The sequence below is a fragment of the Budorcas taxicolor genome, chromosome 22 (assembly GCF_023091745.1).
Source record: "Budorcas taxicolor isolate Tak-1 chromosome 22, Takin1.1, whole genome shotgun sequence".
NCBI classification, from domain to species: domain Eukaryota; kingdom Metazoa; phylum Chordata; class Mammalia; order Artiodactyla; family Bovidae; genus Budorcas; species Budorcas taxicolor.
In genome coordinates, this window is record NC_068931.1 from 42,903,451 (window position 1) to 42,927,544 (window position 24,094).

Here is a 24,094-nt window from a genome sequence, read left to right on the forward strand (position 1 = left end):
GGGCTTTAGATAAATCCCTTCCCCCTCTTCTGGGTCTCAGTCTCATCATTTATGAGATGAGGGAACTGGATTTCTGAGCTTCCGTATTGTTTTGTATTTTCAGAGGTGGATCCCCCAACCTTTGGGGAGTTTGCAGCAGAAAGAGGCTGTGCACCCTGACCTGCCCGATTTTCTGTGCAGAATCAATGCTCACAAAGTCCTCTTTACCTTGTTAATTCTTGGGTGATTTCTGCGACCACGCAGCCCGCCCTCAGACCCCACATTACTGGGTTATTTATGGTGGATTAGCTTGTTGTCCAAGCCAGGACAGTTTTAAAACTGAAAGGGAAGAGCAGGAGCTTTACAAAAACAGGTGACAAATCTAATTGATGTCCTCAGGTCATTGGAGCCATCCCAGGGGCACACAGCACACACTTCCAATAATAAACACTCTGCATGTATCTAGGAATGTTCCTTGGAATGTCACCAATGTTTCCTGAAGGAACTTGAATTTATTTTCTGGGAAGGTAGAGGATATCTGATTTTATACATCTGGATTTGAAAGATAGAGGATATCTGATTTCATACATCTGGATTTGAAAGAAATCGTGACTGTTCCAATAAGTCAAACGGAACATAAGCACATTTGTTAGGTTCCTACCCCAACCCCCTCTATTGTCTGCTGAAGGGAAAAGTGGGTGAGATGGGGTGGGTAGGACCACTCCTTGCAGGCTGGGTCCTTAAGGGGCTGGGCCACATAGAGCATGTGGGTCCCTGCATCCCTGCTGGGGGTGATGCTACCTGCCTCAGGGCATAGGTGTGCTGATGGCAAATGTCCACACTGGGGTCCCTCCCAGAGAAGACCACTGCTTCATCAGAAGTCAGCGTGGCTTCCTAGGGATTCTACTGCAGACACACAATTGTTTGGAGATTTGAAAGTCTTCTAAACAAAAAAAAAAAAAAAAAAAGGAAGTTTTCCTTGGCCTTTAAGAAGAAGGCAAATATGTTCACTCCCTTACTGAGGGCATAAATGACCAATAGTGTGTCTCCCTTTTCTTCACATTACAAATAATGAGTAAAAGGACATTAAAAATAATTTTAAAGGTGTTGGTTTTCTATTAGTAAATTTACTGATGGTTGACCATTTAAAAATGTTGGAATACTTTGACAGTCTTTGTGCAAAGGCAATCAATGAATTTTAATATCTCCTACCTCACAGGTTTTGACTATGCGTGCAGATTTGTCATCTTGGATCAGACTTAAAGGCAGTTATTTGATTTTATCTTAGCCAGTCTTTGTTTTCTTTTTCTTCTTCTCCCTCCTAAAGCTGTGGTTTATAATATTTACTTACTTTCTTAACTGACCATATTATCAGTCGTTACATAGCTGAAAGTTACTAATACAGGAATCATGTATGTTTATTTTATGAACAACTGATTTTCAGTTCACGTTCTAATTTTCTGTTTGATTCACTGGGTTCAGAGTTTGGTTCTGGAGCCACTATTCTTAAGCCAGGCTCATGCATAAAATTTAGGAAGCCTGTGAAACGCCTGAGGTTCTACGGAAAAAAATGTGTAATTATGTGTGATTTTCCCCTTTGCAAACTAGTCTGCAGCCTCACAAACTTTCATAAGAAGTTCATGTCCCTGTCAAATGGGGATGATAACAGTACATCTCAAGGGGTCTGTTAAGGAGAAAGTGAGGAAACCCACACACAGTGCAGCCCCGGGGAAGGGTCAGTGCAGGGGCCCGGGTGAAGCAGGGGTGTGACCACACAGCTCGGAAGGTGGGGCCCACAGAACCACTTCTCAAATTTTTATGATTCCGAATCATAAAGTAAAATTTCTGAAAGAAGAAGATGGAGAGCAACAAGTGGCAGAAGACTCTAGAACAGAAGATACTTTGTGGAACAGCATTTTAAAGGCATTGAAGATGCAGTTCTTGATACAGTTACTCATTTTGTGTCAGGAGGCTCATCTGACTTAATTCGAGCTTGGAAATCCCAGTCGTGGGCCTGTGGGTCATATGGGCCTTTCTAATACTTCATTACTGATATCTGCTTCTCTCTGCTCGGACCAGGGGCAACAATGCTCTGCTGGGCCATGCCCATGGAGTCAGCCCAGAGCAGCTGGGCACCCCAAGGTTCTGATTAGCCTGCACCTCTCCCCTCACCTCTCACCTCTGTCATCCCTGCAGAAAGAGCACTGCTGTGGAGCACGTGACATACCTGGAGATGCTGTCGTGGGAATCCAAGCTGTCCATCCTGTGGGCAGTCTGTGCACCCGCAGCAGCGCCAGCATGGTCGTCGATGGTGTCCAGCCCCGACTCCCTGGACAGGTTCATGATATGGTTCTGGTAGTACATGTGGATGCTCTCCCGGGTTGGGACGTTGCCCTGCGGAGAGGGAGACACTGTCACAGCCCTGCACAGATGTCAGTGCTTCTCAGTATGGACAACCCTCCGCCATCACACACACCTTGAGCAGGATGAAAAGCCAAGTTAGTCAAGCTGAGGATTGACATCAGCTCACTGAATTAATGGTGCCGGATGCTACTGGGTCATGCTGAGCAGGGAACCCTTCCTAGTTTAAGGCTGAAGATGGTCAAATGTACAAACTTGCAGTTATGAAATAAATAAATAAATCATGGGGAGGCAATGGTGACTAGAGTTAACGATACTGTATTGAGTATTGAAAAGTTATTAAGAGAATAGATCTTGAAAGTCTTCTTCACAATAAAAAAATTTATAACAGGTGCAGTGATGGAGGGTAACTAGATCTACTGTGGTTATCATTTTACAATATACATAAATACCAAGTTATTATACTATAAGCTTGAAATAAATAAAATGGTATATGCCATCCACACCTCAAAAAATAAAATTAAAAAATTAAAAAGAAATCCCTTTTCACGTTGATAATTTTGCTAAGTGAGAGTAAACTTTCCAGCCATGAACTATTTTTTTTCAAATGTAATCTATAAACCACCTATGGCTATGTTTTGTCTTAGGCACTCAGTCACGTCCGACTCTTTACCACCCCATGGACTGTAGCCTGTCAGGCTCTTCTGTCCATGGGATTTCCCAGGCGAGAATATTGGAGTGGGTTGCCATTCCCTTCTCCAGGGGATCTTCCAGACGCAGGGGTTGAACCTGGGTCTCCTGCATTGCAGGCGGGTTCTTTACCTTCTGAGCCTCCACATGTGTATATTCCTAATTTTCCCTATGAGAAGTTTCAGGCCAAACTTCCCAGACTAAAGCGCATGATCCTTTATGAGATACAACAGAACCAGTGCAGCTGGGAACCGTGGTGACGAGAGGTGACAGAATGAACACACTGGCCAAGATCCTAGGACTGTGAGAGTGTGTGTGAGTATGTGTGTGTGTGTGAGTGTGTGTGTGTGTGTGTGTGTGTGTAGTGTGTGTATTATCATTCTGAGCATGGAAAAGACTGAAATATACCAAAGAAGCAGAGGGGTTATGCAAAGACTGGGAGGAAGGATTTTGTCTGAGCCCCCGTGGAGGTCTGGAGCCTGGCTTTCAGAACTTTGGTGACTCGGCCAGGAGCGAAGCAGGGCTACTCGAGCAGGGCTACCTTCTTGATCTCTCTGGTCAGCATGCAGCGCTCAATCCTCAGGACAGTGGAGATGTCGATGTGCTCCCTGGAGATGGAGTTGAGCCACGTTGTGAAACTGTCCACGGTTGCCAGAAACAGGACCCAGGTGAACTTCAAAATATTAAAGATCCTCTTGATGATGTTGTCTAGGAGGAAGAAGAGAACTTGATTTAAAGGGACACTGCACCCCTGGTCGTGGTGCTGTGTGTGGAGCAGTGGTGTTTTACCAAAGGCAGACCTGCCTGGTTTTGTCCTTGACCCTGACATGGAGAGACAGGGCCATGGTCAGAGGGTGGGGTGGGCACAGGCATGGAAGTAGTGGGCAGGGTTTTCCACACCTGCAGCGGCAGCACCCAAACCAAACTCGAATAGAATTGTTAACCTTTGGTCAAAGCTTCAGTCGAAACTGGTCCATATAGAGACACCAGGTCTGATTAGAAGTACAGCCTGCACTCAAGGGTATTTGCTACTGGCCAGAAACAGTCTGAATCTATCCAAGTAATTGGTTCCTTTAATGGTTTTCTTGTTCTGTTGGTTCAGTATGACTCTGATGTTTCCCACTGCAGCTGAACTGTAGTTGAACACCTTTCAAAGGTATTTCGTACAGAATTCAGTCTACACACTAAGACTCTATCCAAACCCCTGAATCATCTTCCTCATATGTATTTAATGACACCAAGCTGTGCTTCCTATAAAATTCTGACTGTGTGTTCAGTCCTCTCCAAACCATAGGAGCGCTGAGATGCCCACTGACCCTGGGCCACCTCCCTCCTCTTGGCTGTGACTGGGACCTGCCAGGGGAGCTGCGTGTGACCAGCTCACCTCCGACGCTCATCTCTGCCTCCGAGTGGTCGTGTAGATTTGGGAAACTTGGCTAGTTTTTCTCTGCCTTGGTTTTTTCTCTGTTAAGTGGGGAAGAGGGCTTTGAGGGAGTTGAACAAGCTAATGTGTGTAAAGCTTATGGCGAAGGAGACAGGCTACTCAAAGCAGGGGCACTGTTACCAGGAAAAGGTTTGCAGGAATAACAGGGTGTTGCCCCACAGACAGAAAGCCAATTGTCTGCACATGGAGGCCCGCTTCGAGGACCGTGCCTCCGAGGGCTTGGAGAGCCTTTGGGAAGTCTCGTTTTGTGTCAACAGATGGCATCCATGGATGTATTTGTCTCCAGCACAAAAGAGCCTGAACACCTTGCTTGTGGGTAAGTGGTGCACCCAGGACTGCCAGCCCTGAAGAAGAGGAAGCCATGTGGCTGTGGGGCCAGAGAGGCATGTGGGTTCACTGCGTTCAGAGGCTTTTGTTTCTCTTTTTTTTTTTCCTGGTGGAGAAATCTTTCCCCCAGTCTCAGGCTCTGTGAAGCCCACATGGCACCGGTGAGAAGATGTGAGCTCTATCCCTGACAGTGTGGAGTCCTGAGCAGATACGCTGGGATTCAGATTTCTTCCCTAAAAGGAGGAGTCAGCCCAAGCCCTGGAGGCTGCTCATTTCCCAGTGTACTTAACTCTCATGCGTGCTCGGTCACTTCAGTTGTGTATGACTCTGTACAGCCTTGTGGACTGTAGCCTGCAGGCTCCTCTGTCCATGGGATTGTCCAGGCAAGAATACTGGAGTGGGTTGCCATTTCCTCCTCCAGGGGATCTTCCCCACCCAGGGACTGAAACTACCTCTCACTTCACTCCTTTTCCATGCCTTCTAAATGCCAATATTTTTTTGTGCCTCTATGCTGATGGTTTCCCTGGGACATTTATAATTTGTTCCCAACGTCCTTTCATAGACATTTGGGTAAAGGACTTTACACACGGACTCTAACCCGATATCTCATCCCACAATGCAAAGGTAGGTCTGATTTTCAGAGTCCCTTTGCAATTTCACTAGAGATGAGATTTCAAGGGATGCTGATGACTGAGTCACAGTCCAGATACAGGATTTAATTCACTGTTTCCAGGCAGCCTTCCTCACGCACCATCTGGGCAAGAAACATAGTCCCACTCCCACCCCCCGCCCCCACCTCCCCTGCTGATGGGCGTCTTTACTTTGTTACCTGGTCCATCAGACTTCTTTTTGACTGGCTCATCTTCCCGGTATTCCCACTCCACAGGACCTGCCAAGAGTGTCCAAGAAACATGAGTTACATTCTTTCAGGGTAAATTAACACCGATGCTACACTTCTGGACTGAGAGGAATTTTATAATGAAATCTGGGACTTTCGGCCTATTTGAAGAGCTCCCAGAGAAGAGTTGTCAGAGTTCTGAGCTTTCAGATTCTCCTCACTTGACCTCAGAATGAGTATTATGGAGTTGGGGATGGTAAACCAAATTGTTTGGTCAAATCTTTCCTGCTTCCTGTTTAACGGCCTGTGAGTTGAGAGTGGTTTTTATATTTTCAATAGTTGAAAAAAAGTCTGAAGAAGAAGAATATTTTATGCATATGAAAATTATATAAAATTCAAATTTTGGTGGAACATAGTCATGCCCACTTGGGGACATACCATTCGAATCTGCTCCAAGGCAGGGTGAGTTGCAACAGGAATTTACAGTGAAAGCTTACCATATTTACTATCCAGCCCTTTATAGAAAAAGTGTGCTGACTGCTGTTATATACAATTTTGAACACCTTGAGGATCAAAATACAGAACCCAGAAACATACCTAAGACTAAATGGGAAATTAACACTGTCAAAAGGAGCATTTAAATTAATAGAAAAAGAAAGATTCATTTACCAAACAGGCTTAGCATAATAGATCTCTACTTCAAAGAATAATAAAAATTCAAAAGGTAAATAAAATTAAGAGGAAATACAAGAAAACATATGCATAACATCTGGGGGGAAGACTTTCTTCAGCAAGATGAAAATACAGAAATTCCAAAAAGAAACCTATTTGAGAGACCTACTTGACATCAGAAAAAAATTAAACCTTGCTTAGAAAACATACGAACTAAAAGATAAGCACTGGGCTGGAAAAAAAGATACTTGTAACACATAAAAAAGGATAATATTCCTAACATAAATATCTCCTAGATTAATAAAGACAATCCAATAGAATATGAAATGTGATAAAAATGTTTAAATCTTGGATTTGAAAGTAAAAGTTATTTACTTTTGTATTCAAAATTTTTTCATTTTAATATTTACCAAGAAAATATGAAATAGAATGTTCAACCTTATTAGTTCCATTTGTCCATGGAATTCTCCAGGCAATAATACTGGAGTGGGTTGCCATTTCCTTCTCCAGGGGATCTTCCTGACCCAGGGATCGAACTCAGGTCTCCTGCACTGCAGGCAGATTCTTTACCAACTGAGCCACCAAGGAAGCCACCCCCCACCCCCCTACCGCCAAAACCAAGAAAATACGAAATAAAAAATATTCAACCTTATTAGTTAGGAAAATTCAAATGAAAATAAAAGCCGTTTGTCATCCTTGAGAAAGACATATGATAAAAAGAGTAGTAACAGCCCATAGGACAAGGCTCCAGGGAAATAGACATTCCTACACCTCATACAGAGGAGCTTAAATTTCTAAAGTCTCTCGGGAAAATATTTATTAAAGTAAAAAAATAAAAGCACCCACTTTAACCCAGAAATTCCACTTCTGATCATCTATCTTGGGGAAAGTGTGTGTTCATCCTGCTTTTGCCATGCATTTAAACACACACACACACACACACACACACACACACACACACATGACTACATATGAATTTTTGTGTGAGGAAATCCTTGATAGTGTTATTTATTGTGGCAAAAATTTGGAAGCAAACCTTATATCTATTAGTGTTGGAGGAGTTGGATAAATTATGCATATCCATATTACAGAATATTTTGCAGCTATTAAAAAAGGATGATATAGTTTTATAAATACTTAATTGGAGAAGTGTTCATGATATATTGCTAATGAATGTACAGGAGAATCTGTGCAGCATGGACTCATTTTTGAATCAAAGGAAACAGTACCTGCCCACAGGTATGTACACCCAGGAAAGGGGTTGAAGAAAACAAAACCCCTGCAAAGATTTGGTGCCTTAGGGTAGTTTTCCAGGCTATACTGCATGCACTTCCTTACTGCTTGACTTGCTACATCCTCAGCATCTTAATTTTGCCTTTTTAAACCAATCAAGTAAAATAAAATGAAAGCCACAGGAGGTAGCAGGGAGCAGAATGGTCAAAAAAGAGAACAGCTTTGCAATTAGAGCTCCATTAGAAGTTATGTTTTCCTTTTCTTTTCTTGCTTGAGTACATTTTTAATTTCACAAAGAATCAATATACACATTTCCTTTGTAAAGAATTAAAATATAACAAGCCTGAAGGTTTCTTTAGTCCTACCCTTTACTCTCAGCCTCCCCACCTCTTCTGCCAGAAGTCACCACAGCAATTAACTGGCTAAGTTTTCTTCCCAGTCCTTTCCTTGTGCATTTATACACGATTACATGCATCCATTAAAAACTCAAAACATTGTCTGGAGGCACTTTGGTTTCCTTCGTTTCGTAAGTGGTTTCATAATGTGCATGTCAGCATGCTTTTCACTTAACAGTATGTCAGGAACTGTTCTCCATGTCGGTTCAAAGTAATTCATTTTGCTTTTTAACTTACTAAATAGTATGCTGTAATATACTGGTCACATAATTTACTTGGTTCTGCTTTACGTGGACATTTAGGATATTTCCAAATTTTCATTAGTGATAATAATGTTTGATGAATATTCTTAGACACATGTGCTTGTGAACGTGAAAAAAGTGAAAGTTGCTCAGTTGTGTTCAACTCGTTGTGACCCCACGGACTGTAGCCCACTAGGGTCCTCTGTCCATGGAATTCTCCAGGCAAGAATACTGGAGTGGGTAGCCATTCCCTTCTCCAGGGGATCTTCCCAACCCAGGGATCAAACCCAGGTGTCCCACATTGCAAATGGATTCTTTACCAACTGAGCTGCCAGGGAAGCCCACGTTGTGCTTGTGCTTATGTGCAAATATCGACTCATGTGAAGCCACACACCTGGAGGTGGGATGGATCCCCGGTAGGAGACACACACTTAAATTTTCAGATCGACATCTGCTCTCCAAAGTGGAGGTGCTGTTTACAATACCACAGACACAGACGCCTCCTCTAGCTCCGAACAGAGCTATGTTTACATTCTTGCTAATCCAATCGATTAAAAATGCAGAATGTCAAAATATTTAGTTTACGTTTCTCATATTGAGCTACTTAGTGAAACTGAGCTTCTTTTGGCTGTTTCTATTTTCTGATCTTGAATTACTTTTCATACCCATTCATTCACTGGGCTGAATTTTTCTTTTGCTGACTCTCAGAAGTTCTTAATATAGCCAGAACACTGATCTTTAGTCTGATATATAATGAACACATTTTTCCTGAGCTCCCACTTGCTTTTTAACTTTGTTTTGGTGTGTTTGTTGTCATTTCCTCCCCTTAGAAACATGTTTCTATCATATGTTTTTGAATGAATTGATAGTGTTGAATACAGCACTGGTAGATATGTTCCATTTTGGGTCCTTGACTGCTCTCTAAGTGTGCTTCCCCTTTTTTTTCTTGATCAAATTTCTAAAGTTTCATCTTTCTTATTTTCCAAGAACAGCTTTTCACTTAATGGTCAGGTGGTCTTCTATGTCTTTTCGACAACTTAATTGCCACCTAAAAATTATTATTTTGCTTCTACTTTCTTTGGGGTTATTTTGCTTCTATCTCTCTTTCCATTTTATAAAATGTATCTCAGCACGAATTCATGTTTTAATTTATTCCAAGACCTGAGAAATGAAGGGCAAGTAAAAGTCTTTGTGCTTTTTAGACATTAAAAATTTCATTCCTCCCAAGCTTATCCTCTGTCCGATGCCTGTCAGCTGCAGCCCTCTTCATCACTCACCCTCCCCAGATTCTTTTCTCCTTCTTTTCTGTTCTTCTCTTGCAGATCTTTTTTTCTCTTTGCGCCTCTGTCGGAGTGCTGTTTTAGGGTCAGTTATCCAGGCATGATAAACAAACTGAAGGGAGAAAGTTTCATTATTTTCTGAATTTTTAATAAATTGAATTAAAGAAAAAGGGACCAACATCAAGCTTCCTGACTTTCAGAAATATATACATATTTTTCTCTCAACATGAATTAAACCTCCCTTTCTCATACCTCTCAATATACTGAGCTGATCAGTGCTCACTGGCTATGAAGTAAAATGCGAAAATAGATGTTATAGGCATGTATTTTGTTCAGTATCAGACAATCATGAGATTCCCTGGAACCACGAACACCCATTTCTCCCCCATCCCCCCATCCTACTATATCTCTGACACTTAGCTCCTGATTTCCTTGTGTGACACATACTAGGGCTAAGCTAGAAGCCTGGCTAAGTGTCATTCATTTTCTCCTGACATATAAAGTTTGAGTCAAGACAGAAACATCTTTTGTTCATTTACTTTGGGAAATTAGTTTTGTGTGTTTGATACTCTCTCTTGTGAGTAACAACTATTACAACAACTTGAGAAAGAGCTTTGTAGATTGATCATTATTTGGAGAGGAAAGATAACGTGCTGTGAAGGTTAAGAGGTTATTCCAGCATGGGATGGAAGGAGAACAGAGGAGCTTTAGGTTGCCTTCTGTCATTTTCGTTCAAGAGCTGAAAATAGTAGCATTAATAAATGACAACGAATAACCACAACAGAGCAATTTTGAATGTCCCGCCCACCAACAGTGTCCCAAGTCATGCAGAAGGAACAGAAAGAAAACCCTGAAATGCAAAGTCAGCCATCCACAACCATGAAGCCGGGCAGCATGCTCAACGTGCACCCACGAACACAGCTGGTCTCAGGGAAGCTGGGTTTCTATCATGAAGATAAAGGAGGAGGGGCACTTGTATACCCCAACACTTTCCTTTTATTCTATATTACTTTCAGATTTCTGAAATCCTTGAAAAACACAGTGTAAATATACCACTGGCATCGTAGAAGTAAAGAGGAGTTCAACTTTTCCATCCATGGAAATGTAAAGGTTGTGGGTTACTAGGTCAGAGCATTTCCTCACAGGTAGAAATCTGAATCTTATGGGCAATTCACACACATACAAGATCTGTATAGTTTCTGAATAATAAACCCAGGAGTCAAAAAAGTTATCCTAGTTTATGCCAGAAACATATTTTGAAAAGGAAAAGTGAATTGCAATTTGAAGAAGAAGCACCAGAAAAAGGAATTTATGGTTGATGTTTATTGAGCATGTTAACTGGAGATTCTATTAACAATATCTCTGAGGTTTAGGTCATTAATAGGCAAACTTGCTTCAGCAAAATATTGATTCTTTAAAAGAATCTGAACTGCTAAATGAAAGAACTTTTCAGGCTTAAGAAATACATACTGTGACATTTCCTTAAAATAGTGGTATTACAATATTGCTTTTGGATAATGCAAAAATGCCAAAGTGGAAAATAAGAAAGTGATTCAAGATTTGTGAGTGTACTAGGTGCACACTCTTTTGCTCTGAAGGAAAATGAAACTCCTGGGAAACGAGGGGAGGGGAGGAGAGAGCAGGGGCGGGTTCAGGACAGAACTGAAGGTGTCTTGTATGTAGAAAGGGCTCTGGCCACACAGATGATGCCTCATTAAAACAGTGTTCCTGGTTCTACACGTGGTCCTTCAGTGGTTGATCCTGCTGGTGTTTCCTCGCTGAGATGAGTGTTTGAAGAAAGGAGGGAAGGGGAGGATCTTAGGACAAGTCCTCATTGGTAGGAAAATGACCTTCATGTCCATGTTTGGAAGTACAAATATTTTACAGCTCCAGGAACACTGGACCGAGGATCAGATCAACTATTTCTGGGAAAAGTTGATGATGAAGGAGGAAGAGGAAGCATCCCGATTCTTACTGAGTTAAGACACCGAATTAAGCTTCTTTCTGAAATGTCTCAATTCTGAAGTCTCAGTGGTACCTACCACCCAGTGTGTCACGGGTATTTCTGGAGAACAGACACATGAAGAACTACTCTTGGGTAGAAAAACACACGAAAATGTGTATAAATGACATCGACTTCTCCATCTGCTGCTGCCACTAGCCTGTACCCAACTTCATCTCAGAGTCCACCCTCAGTGATTTCATCTTAAATGTTAGGGAAATGGGATTCCTTTTACTAAAAACTTCTTACACAAAAAGGATTTACTTTTTGAAACAGGAGAGGACTTTATTGAAGTGGAGATCTGTAACCGAAGTTGGTTAAGTTTTCTAAAATGTTTTTTAATCCAGTTGTGATCCAGAACTTTATGTTGTTGGTAAGAAGATAATTTTTTAAACTAAGATGGGGGATAATTACATTGTAATCTTTCATATAAATTCTTAAATGTGAATGGAAAGATACATAAGGCAGTCATAAAAGGGGAAAAGAAAAGAAACCCAAGGAAGTAGCAACAGAGAATATTAAACTAGAACTCAGAACCCTGGCGTTTTAAAAGGGGAAGAAACCCAGGGGTCTAGACTGTGCTACGCGAGGGAGAGCAGCTTTTAGGTTCACCTGAGAGCTTGAGAAAAATCTAGAATTGCAGGTCCCTCTGGACCTGATATAATTTAAATAACCTGCATTTAAACAAGACCCCCAGGTAAAAGGTGAGAAGCCTTGGTCTCCCTTGCTAGCCACACTCTTGTGGAGCATTTTGCTAGTGTAAGTGTATGCTCCAGTTTGAGGCAGAAGAAGCGGCTTTCTATAAAGCACAAGAGTAGTGAGTCACTATTTATGGTTTGCAGTTACGAAATGACCACAGCAGAGGTAGCTAGATACTTTCTGTTGTGTGTTGTGTGAATTAACAAATCACTGTAGCAGTTCATTCAGCAGAGTCTCTGACGATGCGGACTGTGGAGGCTGGGTGGACCGTCCACAGCAGCTCAGGCCAGTGAAGAGAGACACTGAACTCGGGCAGATGATGCCAGAAGAGTCCAATTTAGGAAGATGCAGGCTTAACTGGGAGCCCAAAAGGAGACGGAGCAAAACGAGTCATTTTCTCCTGTCTGTAATTTTACCAGCTTTCTGAGAAAATGGTCATGTTTTGACACATCATACCTGATGCATGCAACCAGACGTGACCCTTTTAACATGAGACATGACTTAGGCAAAACTACAAGAAGATTTGTATCTGCATTTTCTCCCTCTATTTTTTAATCAGCTCTGATGCTGACTGAAAAACAAGAATCACCACAATAAGGAATTTGGCTTCTCAGAATGATTTTTGGAAAAGTTTGCCCAATATTTTAAATTCTTCTCATTCCTTCATTGTAAGATGTATAGAACAGGGAAAACGCAGATGTGGGGCAGCGGGGATCTGCCCATCTAAATGTCTACAGAGCGGAGGGCCACACACCACACATCAGTAAAATGTCAAATACCTTTGCAGCTCTGATTAAATACTGAAGAATAGTTTTGGGAAGTTTAATGATAGACTTTGGCAAGGCTAAAATGGCTGATGCAAACTTCCCAATAGCTCTCTACAAAGAAGGACAAAGCAAGAGTAATTAGTAGAAAAAAAAACCAAAAACCAATCACTTAATATAAGACATCAGTATGAGTTTGGCTCTACAATTATACTGACTGGGTTAAAACGTGCTCATTGCTGAATGTGTAATAAAACGTGCCCTGCTTGTAGGTTAGGAATAAAGAAAATGATTTATCATTCATGTAATCTGTAAAAATGGTGAAGACGACCTGCTCTCTCCTCTGCTGCCTGATGAGTGAGAATTAGAAGGAAACTCGTTGGAATAAAAATAAACAAGTCATTAGTGTTGAGCAAGCCAGCTGCATACATGCACACGCGTCATCAAGAAACACACGCGGGCAGCAATGGGGCAAGTGACAGAGCATCATCAGAGCAAAGTGTCCCCGCGAACAACTCAGTTCTTCACTTTCACTAGGAAGACAGGGTGGAGGTAAGCTGCCAGCTTGGGAAGACCTGGCCAGCAAGCCGACACTGGCCTCATGGACACATCATGAGACTGGCCGGGTGTCCATCTGTGTGCCTTGTAGTCTAACAATGGGGAAAGAACAGCCCTATGTCTGCTCCCTTGTAATGGAAATCTACCGAGTTTTCATCCCATATGTAACTTTACTGCCGAGCCCACATCTTTAACAGACACTGATGATACAATAGCTGGATACATGCTACCAGGCTGGTGACCCATGTCACCAAGAACGATATGGCAGTTCTGAAAAAGAGAGGCAGTTAAGCTGAGAACGTCAAAACTGGGCTGGAGGTTTTTATGATTTTAATACAGTCTAAAATCTTTAGAAGTACCAAGGGAACTGATTTTCAAAATTCAAAATGACTGTTTTCAAAACAAAGCGAGGATTTTATTTTCACGGTCAGCTATTTCACCTATGGAACTGGAAGTCCACTCAAGTGATCCAAAGCTTGAAACGAAGTACACCCAGGGCAGCCTTAATTTTGTTTAGAGCACCAGAAATTTTCTTTATGCAAATGAACAGCTGGCTGGACCAGTGTCCTTGCAGGAATTCTGGCAGTAACAATTGGAATGGTGACAGCAAGCGGCAGGACAGGTCAGTGAGAACCACGCGACTTCAGATGTGAACTAGAACCTCTGGGAGCCACCACGCATGAACACGGCACAGGAAGTTGAGGCCTGTGGTCAAGGTCTGTCAGAAAGAAAACCTCTTCAACCAACCAAGGCTGTGATGTCCTTATCCCCATAGTTACCTGGAAGGCTGACCTCCGGGGGGGCTCTTCGTCTTCCTTTTTCAATTCTTCCTCTTCCTCCTCTTCACTATCCGTTTCAAACAAATAGTAATCTCCACTCCTGACCACTAAGTAAAACAAAATATGTACTTATTTCTTGGAAGAAATATGAGACAGTTTGGGGTGTATTTATGAAATGCCCCCAAAGACACATAAATTGTCCCTCAAAGGCATCGGTGGGGAGGAGGAAACAGGAGATGAGGAGACCTCACTCTGGGCTGAGCTACATGGTCTGCGGAGCACCAGGCCTCGTCCAGGCCATGGAGGGGACCTGGCCGCTGCTGGGTTCATCTGGCGTTTTCTTCCTTCTTCACAGGAAATTGTACATGGGTGCACCAGATCAAGCCTGCAGCAACCAGTTCTGTTACCAAGATGGCCCAGAGGACTGAAAACTATCGTCATGTCACAGTTCAGCACTTTGGGACCTCAGAGAAGGTCAAAGTGAAGCGGAAGCTTCAGCGTTGCCTGAATGGGTACAAATTGCCATGGCAAAGCTAATCAGGATGATTAGGGACCAGGAGTCACGTGTCACCACCTTCTGCTTCACTTTATACTGTGCAGACACAGGCCAAAACACAGGCCGCAAGACATTTGCAAAAGAGTTTTTCTTTATATCACACATTATCATGAGGAGGAAACGGGCAAATAACATAAAAAAAAAAAAAAAGAAAGCACAATCACAAAAACACCACCACCACACTCTGGCTCTTTCTACTCGTAGGCTAGGACGGAAGGAGCCAGGTGGACAAGATCCATACAGTTTAGCACTGTTAGGCTTCTGGTCAACAGTGAGCCCCCCAGTTGCTTACTGAAATTTGAGGAGAACTGTACTGACCACAGACACAAAGCACAAACCGTATGGATGGTCCTTGCCTGGCATTTTCCTTGCAAAGACGTATTGTGTCTTAAGCACGGAGGCAGTCTAGAGAGCTGAAATATTCAGAGAGCTCAAGAAGTTTGAGAATGGAATCTTTATCAGTTTGATGACTATTTTATCAGAGAAAAGAGACCCAGCATGTGCATCTCTGATGCTACAAAAACTGTACTGTCACTGCAGGAAAACATATGCGTATTTTCAAGTTATATTAGAATTTTCAAATGCTGAGGTGTCTTTTGGATGACATCATGTGATGTCTTTAGGTATCTTCTGGACTTATCCACTGTAAGGTCACAGGAAACCTTGGCTTGTTGAAAATTGGTTGTTATCACTAAACATGATAGTGAGTAATTTTGCCCATGTTTTCAGACATATCTGAAACCTTCATCCATGAAGATGCAGAATGAATGAATTGGGCCTTATATCCTTGAACAGAAGCACTGTAATTTGTTATGTTTATTTTGAAGAAGGAACCAAGCCCAGAGAACTGGGCCCAGGCCTGAGGAAATAAATGCAATTCAACATAAGGTAAGAATAAGCAAGAACGAACCAAAGTCACAGCATTACATTGGACCGAGATGGAGACCATGAAAGTAATGCTTCAGATAAGCTCAGAGATTTGCTGGAAAGTCACACGGACTTGACGTCACGTGGTCATTTGGTAAACACCGAGATTTCTAGGACTGAACATTTTACCCTCATTATTGGCTCTAAAATCAACAATAGCTTCAACTGTATTCAATCATACCTTCAAGAACTTTTGTTTACGGGGCTACTGAAGTCAGTTTTCATCGTGAGCAGTCATACATTGATTTTTATTGTTTGAAAGATGCTGCCAATTTGTATGTGACATGTGCCATTAACACATTAAAAAGGGAAGAAAATGTTTTAAAAATCTCCTATTCCTTTATAAATTGTCACTGAAATAAAACTTAGATAATATTTCCTGAAGTTCTATCTGCTAATAATAAGTAGAGAAGCTCTTATATTTATGTTTGTGAGTTCTGATAGGGGTCCTGCCTCCAGCCTGGGTCCGTGTATGTACCATGGACACTCATGCTGACAGCTGGCTTTTAAAATCCCACCACCTGTAACACCAGGGACTTGGTCTTGTATTTCAGATATCTGACAACAAAGTTAGGCTTTTGTCACTGATTCTGCTGTACAGAACTGATGTGGAAACAAGTGCATCTCACCAGCATGGAAGGTATCATTGAACAGCAATGATGCGACGGTCTGTGTGCATATAGACATGGAACTGGGAGGATGTCACCTACAGAACATGTTAAAAGTGCAGATGCTCACCAATAATGTGAATAACACAGCAACATTATTGTATCATCAATAAGTTTGCAAAGGGTATTCCAAAGACACTTATTCTTACACTTGGCACCTCTAAGAAATATTTAAAAGCCCAATGACTCAAGAGATTGGAAAACGGGCTTTCAAAAAAGTGCTTCCAAATCTAAAGATAGGTTTTGGAACTCGTCATTGTCTATAAAATAAGCCACACATCAATTCCTTTCCTTTCCTCCCTAGCTTGTAAAAGAAGTATCTGATTCCAAACTATGAATGACACATACCCCGGCATCATTGCACTGGAAGTTTTATAACGAGGCACAGGTAGTGTAATCCCAGTCTTTAAGAACTTGATATAATGAGGGTGAAATGACTCAGAAACTCTAAAGTCAACAACATTCAGAGGAAGTTCTTTCAAGGATAACCAACTCATAAGGTGGTGATCGAAGACCATATCCAATTCCTTCCAAAATGCAATGTTTACACGAGCAAAGGAAAGTCTCATGATAACCACAGCGGGCATATACCCCCAGTTAAAGGACAAAACATCAGTATGACACCATTTTGAAATGGATAGGTCTCTCTAAACTGGCAAAGGGCCCTTTAAAAACAGAAAGATTGGCACAGTGTACTTGTGACTTGATAGAAACTGGCACACAATGTCTGCACAGGAGACTGTTGGCATGACTGACACGCCAGCAGACAGTGGGTCACACAGAAATCCAGCTTGAATCTTTGTCTTTTGACTTGAGCAGCAGATGAAATGAAACTCTTTAGAACTCATGTATTTTTTTCATGCCATAATGCTAAATTTAGTATTTGGGATTACATTTTATTACATCCAGGTATATGGAGCAAAATTTGAATATCACTTCCTGAAATTGGCTTGCTGATTTTAGGAAATTATTTCTTGGGTGAAAGGCCAAAACCAGATCTAAATGATGGTAAGAATTAGGTGAGAGAAAGGATTCTGACTAACTTCCTACTGATTCTGAACACCATCCTGTTGACGTTACGGACCTTGTGATACTACTTGTCTGATTACATAAACTGCAGTAATCAAGACACAATACAAGACATGAAAGTCTGAAGACATCATGAGTAATCTGCAAGATAATGAATAATTATTCAGTATTCTACCAAATTCAAAGCGGGCCAGACTGAAATGGATCATTCCGTTAGAATGCCATTGCCAAGAGTAAGTGCTACATCCTCTGCTAAGGGGAGCAGGCATAGCCGCTGCATTTCGCAATTACTCACTCTTTTTCTTTTTTTCTGTGATAGGGTGAAGCATACCAACTCTGTGTGGCTATCGAGCTCTGCTTTTCCAAAACCATCATCTGACTTTGCTCTGGAGGGTCCTGTCTGAGCTCTGGTGACTCTGAGACCACCCACACACCAGGCATTGGATTTGGAGGGTAGTTTTAAAGCTTTTTTGAAACTGAGGATGCAGGGTGAGAAAGTGACTGTCTTAAGGTATCCCCATCTTTGTGCTTAATAAATTGCCAACTACCCTTACAAAAATGGAATCAATGCTCTTGGAATGGCAGAGCGGTGGAGGTGAGGCGGGGGCAGGGGGCGGGGGGTGGGTAGGTCGTTCACATTCACACCTAGTGCTAGTGCTTTTCAAAGAGGGTCACAGACATTCCAAATACAGTGATTTTCTTTAAATTCAGAGTTCCAGGAGGAGCTGAAATGCGTTTTCAATAAGGGTTTTCAGCCATGGAACAAACACACCTCAGCAGAGCCCTGGACCCCAGAATCCGATAACAAAGCCATCAAACCCTCTTCCCTCTCTGAGCCCATGGGTGGTGCTCAGGAACACATGAGCCACATGGGAGGCGGCTGACTGCTCTGGAAGAGTCCATCTGTCAGGCTCAGAGACCCACAGAGATCACAGTGTTTCTCCCCTCTGCCCCTCCTATCAAGTCACAAGCATCAAACCATGCATGGAACACACAGGTCACAGGGACGCCTGAATTCTGGTCAAGGATATAAGGGTTAGAATCGATGAAATCGGAAGAGGATCAAGAAAAACCTACTGGAAGCATGATCAACCCAAGGCCGCCACCACTGCTTTTTTTTGCCCTTGGTTTTCTGTTTGTCTGCTTCTCCTAAAATAAAATATGTCCAAATATTAATTCTCAGGAAGTGAGAAAACAAACTTTGAAAACCACGCTTTAACAACTCAATTGTCAAAATCTAGACATATTGCAAAAGTACACCCAAGGTCAGGAAAAGAAATTCTACTGACTGAACATTTATGTGGTTCAGCAGTCAATTCTACAAGGTAAATATTCAGTATTTGATTAACAGAATGCCACATTTTCACTTTCTTTTTAGTGACTGAAGGCATATAAAAAGTATAAGAAGAGGATTATCTGTCAAAAATGCATCCCACATTGAATTTTCCGCAGAATTAACAAAAAGAAGCACCACCCAGATATTACAGAAAAATTTAGTGGCAAATAATTTGCTAAAATACGTACATTCCAATAACCAGAAATATCTCTTGTGATCATTTTAATGCATGGTTGGAAAATATCAATTTACTGTTGAGAAATAGATACTATGCACTGGAAGAATACCATGTATTATTTCTTCATTCCTTTCAAATAGAAAAGCATGCAAGTGTCTTTAAGAACTTTTAAACTTAACTGGATATAACAAATCTATACTTAGATATAATAAATATGTATTTCATCTCAAATTTCATTGGAACAGATCATAATTGAATATTTTAACTACTGTTATTCAGGGGCCTATGTATTTAGTTTTTGTATAAAACTTATAGAAATCAAAGACAACAGTAGACCACATATCTTCCCTAAAGGAACAAATGAAGCCAACTCATCCTATTTTTTTCAGGAGCACATGTCTGTGAAATGGAAGCTAGTTTATATTAAAGTCATCTTGCTAAATATGGTGCTATTCATAAAGTCATGGATTTATTAAATATGTACTTTCTGAAACAAACACATTCCACCCACAATTGGAACGTAAAACTAGAATGAATAGCAATTTTATTTCACAGCCCTACCCTAGATCATGTTTTTACTCAACATCAAGGTACTGAGTGAAGAAGGAAATATTTCAACATACTCTCGTCATCCTCTTCAGAAAGTTTTTGGAGATCTTGGCCTTCCCCCGACTCCTGGGTCAAGCTCAGCATCCTCTCCTTACCCTTTTTGTATTTCTGTTGCCTGGCCTTGATGCGGTCCATCCTGAACAACAAAATAGCAGCAGCAATGCCGAGAACACACCCACAGCTACCACACACTTATGCACACAGCCCACACCCAGCTACCTTTACACTTCTATGCACACAGCCAAAATCGTGGATGGACTGGCAACAGCTGGGACTTGTGGATGGCTGCTTGTGAGCAACAAGTGTCTCTTTGTTTCTTTTATTCTCCCAGGTTTGCATTCTTCTTAAAAAAAAAAATACTGCCTACCTCATATAGTTGTGACGATCAAGTGAAAAGACATATAGATGTAAGAACTGTTTTGTAAATAGCAAGGTGCTACTCAAACATTCTCGAGTGTTCTATCAGACCCCACGACTTTCTGTGTATCACATCTAATCTCTTACTGGATCTGGGGAAACATTGTATTGTAGTTCTTTGTCTGTTTATTCAGGAAGTCTATTCAGAAACTGCAGTGTTGCGCTTCACCTCCCCCATATGTCCTCTTGAATGACAGCATTTCTTTTTTTTTTTAATTAAAAAAATTTTTTTTGGCCACGCTGTGCAGCATGTGGGATCTTAATTCCCAGATCAGGAGTCAAAACTCTGCCCTGCCCCTGCAGTGGAAGTGTGCTGGACCACCAACGAAGTCCTAAAACATTTCATTTCTTGGTTTCTTAAAATTCTAAATGTATGGCCCAAGTTTTAAAACTAATTTAAGTGACATTTCTGCTTTGGGCATCTTAAATAGTATTTTCCTTATTTGTTTGTCTTTAGCAATGATCATTGCCTTCATTCTTTTTTTTATTCCGACTTCTCATTTAAGGACATGGAAAAATCCAGTGATGTAAATTATACTAAGAGGTCTCACTAATGGGAAATTAGGAACACATATGACATATGGGTTCAAATTTGCTATTTCTCTAGAGCTGATTTAGATAGCTAGAAACAACAATAGCAGTAGCTATACCATATTGTACTTTCATTATATATATTTTATATAACTCATATCTTTGATTATGAAAATAACCATGCCATGGGGTAGTGTGATTCATACTGACAAATATTTTTTGCACAGGGAAAGAAGCTGGGAGGTGAGGTCAGGATGGAATGAACTAGTCTTAGAAACTCAGGGAACTTTCCTGGTGGGCTGACAGAGTCTCTCCATTTTCCTGGAGAAAGTGGTTAGGTTTTCAATTCTATGGCCATCAGCTCTTAAACCTGGCCCCAAACATGTGAGGCACTAGCCTTCCACAGAAGTTCCACTTACTGCTGGAGATTTCACTCCAAGAAAATAATTATTTTCAGTGGGCTAATTTAAAACAAAAAAGACTTCTCAGATCTCCTGGGTGGAGTTTGTCCGTTGCTTGAGTTCTCCAGGATGGCATGGTGGGGCAGGAGGCCGTGAGCCGGACATGGAAATGTGGGTGTATTTTTAGTGCCAGCTCCAGTTAGTGTGGGTTTTAAGTCATCTATGTGCGTCAGCAGCTTCTCCTCAGACTGGACTATATAATCTCTAAAGATCCTTCTGAAGTAAGAACCCCATTTCATTCGCTTCACCCACAGACACGATGGACTTCTCTCCGAGTCAGAGTCACTGGGAACGACCCAGTCTCATTCACTAGCTTGTTTAATATTTACCAGGATCAGGCAGGACTGAGCCCTAATTTAAAACAGGAAACTGGAATTCAGAGAGTGCAGAAACATGCTGGGGGCTCTGGAAGAAGCATCTAAACTAGGACTGACACTGGTCTCGCCCATGGCAGCTCCTCCCCTTGCTCCCACTCCCCTGCATCCTCCTTCGGACAACGGAGCAAACACCCGGGCAGGTGTGAAGGTCACCACAAATGGCTTCCTCAGGGCTTGGGGCTCCCTGGGAGCCAGGAGCTGGTGGGACAGGATCAGGAGAACCCCAAATGAAAGGGAAGCATCCTTACTGCCTCTTCAGCTGGTCCATGGACTTTTTCTCCTCCTCGATTCTGGCCTTCACAGCCTTCACAATGGTGGCCTGGAAAAGCTCGGCCCCTCTAAAGGAAAGCCAGAAGCAGAATGAATGAGCATTTTTATCAGTACTGGTCACTTTCCCTGACAATGGTTACTAAGGGAGAGAAAATGTTTGCAGGGGGAGCGGGGTGCTGCTGCCTGGAGTCTCTGGGCTGGGGCTGGGGGTCCCAAGTCCCCTCTAGAAGCCCCATCCCCACGGACAGAACCACAAGCCTCCAGCCTCCCCTGGGGAAAGGGGCTCCTCCAGCTACACTCTGGAAGGTAACAGATGAATATGCTTCTCTCTATCTTCAGGAGTTTCCCCTTAAAATGGAGGGGGCAGAGATTGGGGAAGGTGCAGTAGACTCTGGACCAACGTGGTCTCTGCTTCTGTTCTGACTCAGGAGGTCCTAAGGAGCTACTCCAGGACTGAGGTCTGGACTGAGGGACTCAATGTCCAGTCTGTCTTTGAACTTTGAGGGTATCCCAGTCCTGGTAAGGTGTAACTCCCTCCAGAGTCTTCCTCTTTGCTCTTCTATTCTAGATCTTAAAGCCTTGGATCACTTCTCCTGGAAGGAACGTGTCTTAATTTCTTGTGGGTTCTACAAGCAAGCTCAGACAGCTGGTCAGGTACAATGTCACTTCCTGGTAGGTTTCTTAGGAGAAATCCCTTGATTCCACAGCCTGACCCACCTGGATGCCAGGATCTGTGAGGCTTTTATATCTGCCACCACATGCAGGAAATAGTAACTCATGAACACTCTTCTCTGCAGCAGCAGGAAGGCAAAGCATATGCTGTCCCAAATGATTCCTGCCTCCCCACTGGGCAGTTTACAGGAGGAGTCATCATCAGCTGGGGGAGGGGAAAAGAAAAAGAAAAAAATTAAAATGAATACCCATTTTCCTTGTTATTTTATAAGCTCTGTGATACGATCACACAGACATACGAGCAAACTTCCGAGGCACTGAGTCCCTGTGAGTGGATTTATTCGCAGTCCAGTTCATAAGGCTGACCACAAGTGAGCTCTGGATACTCTAGGGCTCAGGAGGAAAAGTCAGGGAGAAATTGCATCTGTATGTCCCAATGCCAGGGGAATCTCGGCACAAACAAGACGTGTTCTGGGAATGGGCCCTTCCCAGGGTAGCTAGAAGAGCAGCCACAGTCTACTGGAAGGAGAGGTGCCAAGACCATGTCTGACCCCAAATCAGAACAAGCTCTAGCACCTTCTTCATCCTCCTACCAGAAGGCAGGGCGGGACAGGGTGAGGATGGGGAAGCGCCAGGTTCCAGGCGCCATGGAGAACAGAGGACAGTGGTGCTGTCCAGGGTTCTGACGCAAGAGGCACAGGGTGGGAATGGGAGTCCCACCTCCAGCAGGAAGGGAGTCTAACTGCAGACACCCTGTTACTCCTCCCAGCTCTCCACCCGATGGGGTCTCTCTGAGCTTCACGGTGTGGGGTCTGCAGGTAGAGCTCCTCTGATGACCAAGATGCCCACTACAGCAGCCACAGATGTGCGTGGGCATCTGTGATCCTTCCCATCATAAATACAGGAAGTGCAGGGAGTTGCTAAAGACCTGCTTGGGGAGGGGGACAGGACATTTGTCGAAGATCAAAGATTATCTTGAGGGTGGGGTGTTCTGACCACAGATAGCCTGGCAGCATCAGCCCACAGCTCCTTGAAGACACTGAGTTGGGTGTCCCTTCATCTCCTTCCTTCAGGGGCTTTGGCCCAGATACTTAAATTAAAACTCTACCTCTGCCCTCCCTTCTGTGTCCCTCCGTTCCCAAATCTGCTTTTCATACTCACGCATTTTGTAGCCCTTGACTGTACAGGCCAGGCTGAATGCTTGGATCAACCAGCAACTATTTTGAACCAATTTTTCAATATAGCCACACGCTCCTATCTGAAAAACAAATGGGAAATAAGTATCCTGAGACTCTGTACCCAGAAAATAAGGTTGATGTCTTGCAATCCCAACATGTACAGGAATTCCCTGCGGCTCAGTGCTCTGATGGCTCCTAAAATCCAGTGCCACTCAATAAAGCGCTTCATGCTTCACTTCTGGGAGTTAAACCTGAGCAGCAAGGTGGAGAAGCCTCAGCATTGTGCTCTCTGCACTGGGAAGTGCTTCTCTTTTTAAACAGGATACTTAGAGCATCATAGGAACAAGCCTGACTCTGTGATAGCCAATGGGTGAGCACAGGACTCAGATTTGGGCAGAGACAAACCTAGACAGCATATTAAAAAACAGAGACATCACTTTGCTGACAAAGGTCCATATAGTCAAAGTTATGATTATTCCAGTAGTCATGTACAGATGTGAGAGCTGGACCATAAAGAAGGCTGAGCACTGAAGTATTGATGCTTTTGAACTGTGGTGCTGAAGAAGACTCTTGAGATTCTCTTGGACAGTAAGGAGATCAAACCAGTCCATCCTAAAGGAAA

General features: G+C 42.6%; 1 protein-coding gene across 1 annotated transcript in view; it reads right to left on the bottom strand.

The window, feature by feature from the left end:
* PIEZO2 (piezo type mechanosensitive ion channel component 2) overlaps positions 1–24,094 on the bottom strand; it is a 251,957-nt gene that overhangs the window by 23,788 nt on the left and 204,075 nt on the right. The window contains exons 29-39 of the mRNA XM_052660420.1: positions 23,456–23,552; positions 22,340–22,499; positions 21,601–21,690; positions 19,581–19,702; positions 18,521–18,592; positions 14,264–14,370; positions 12,942–13,040; positions 9,459–9,573; positions 5,631–5,690; positions 3,572–3,738; positions 2,207–2,373 (exon numbers count right to left, since the gene is read on the bottom strand). Of these exons, the coding sequence (XP_052516380.1) occupies positions 2,207–2,373; positions 3,572–3,738; positions 5,631–5,690; positions 9,459–9,573; positions 12,942–13,040; positions 14,264–14,370; positions 18,521–18,592; positions 19,581–19,702; positions 21,601–21,690; positions 22,340–22,499; positions 23,456–23,552 (1,256 nt within the window). The remainder of the gene's footprint in view (positions 1–2,206; positions 2,374–3,571; positions 3,739–5,630; positions 5,691–9,458; positions 9,574–12,941; positions 13,041–14,263; positions 14,371–18,520; positions 18,593–19,580; positions 19,703–21,600; positions 21,691–22,339; positions 22,500–23,455; positions 23,553–24,094) is intronic.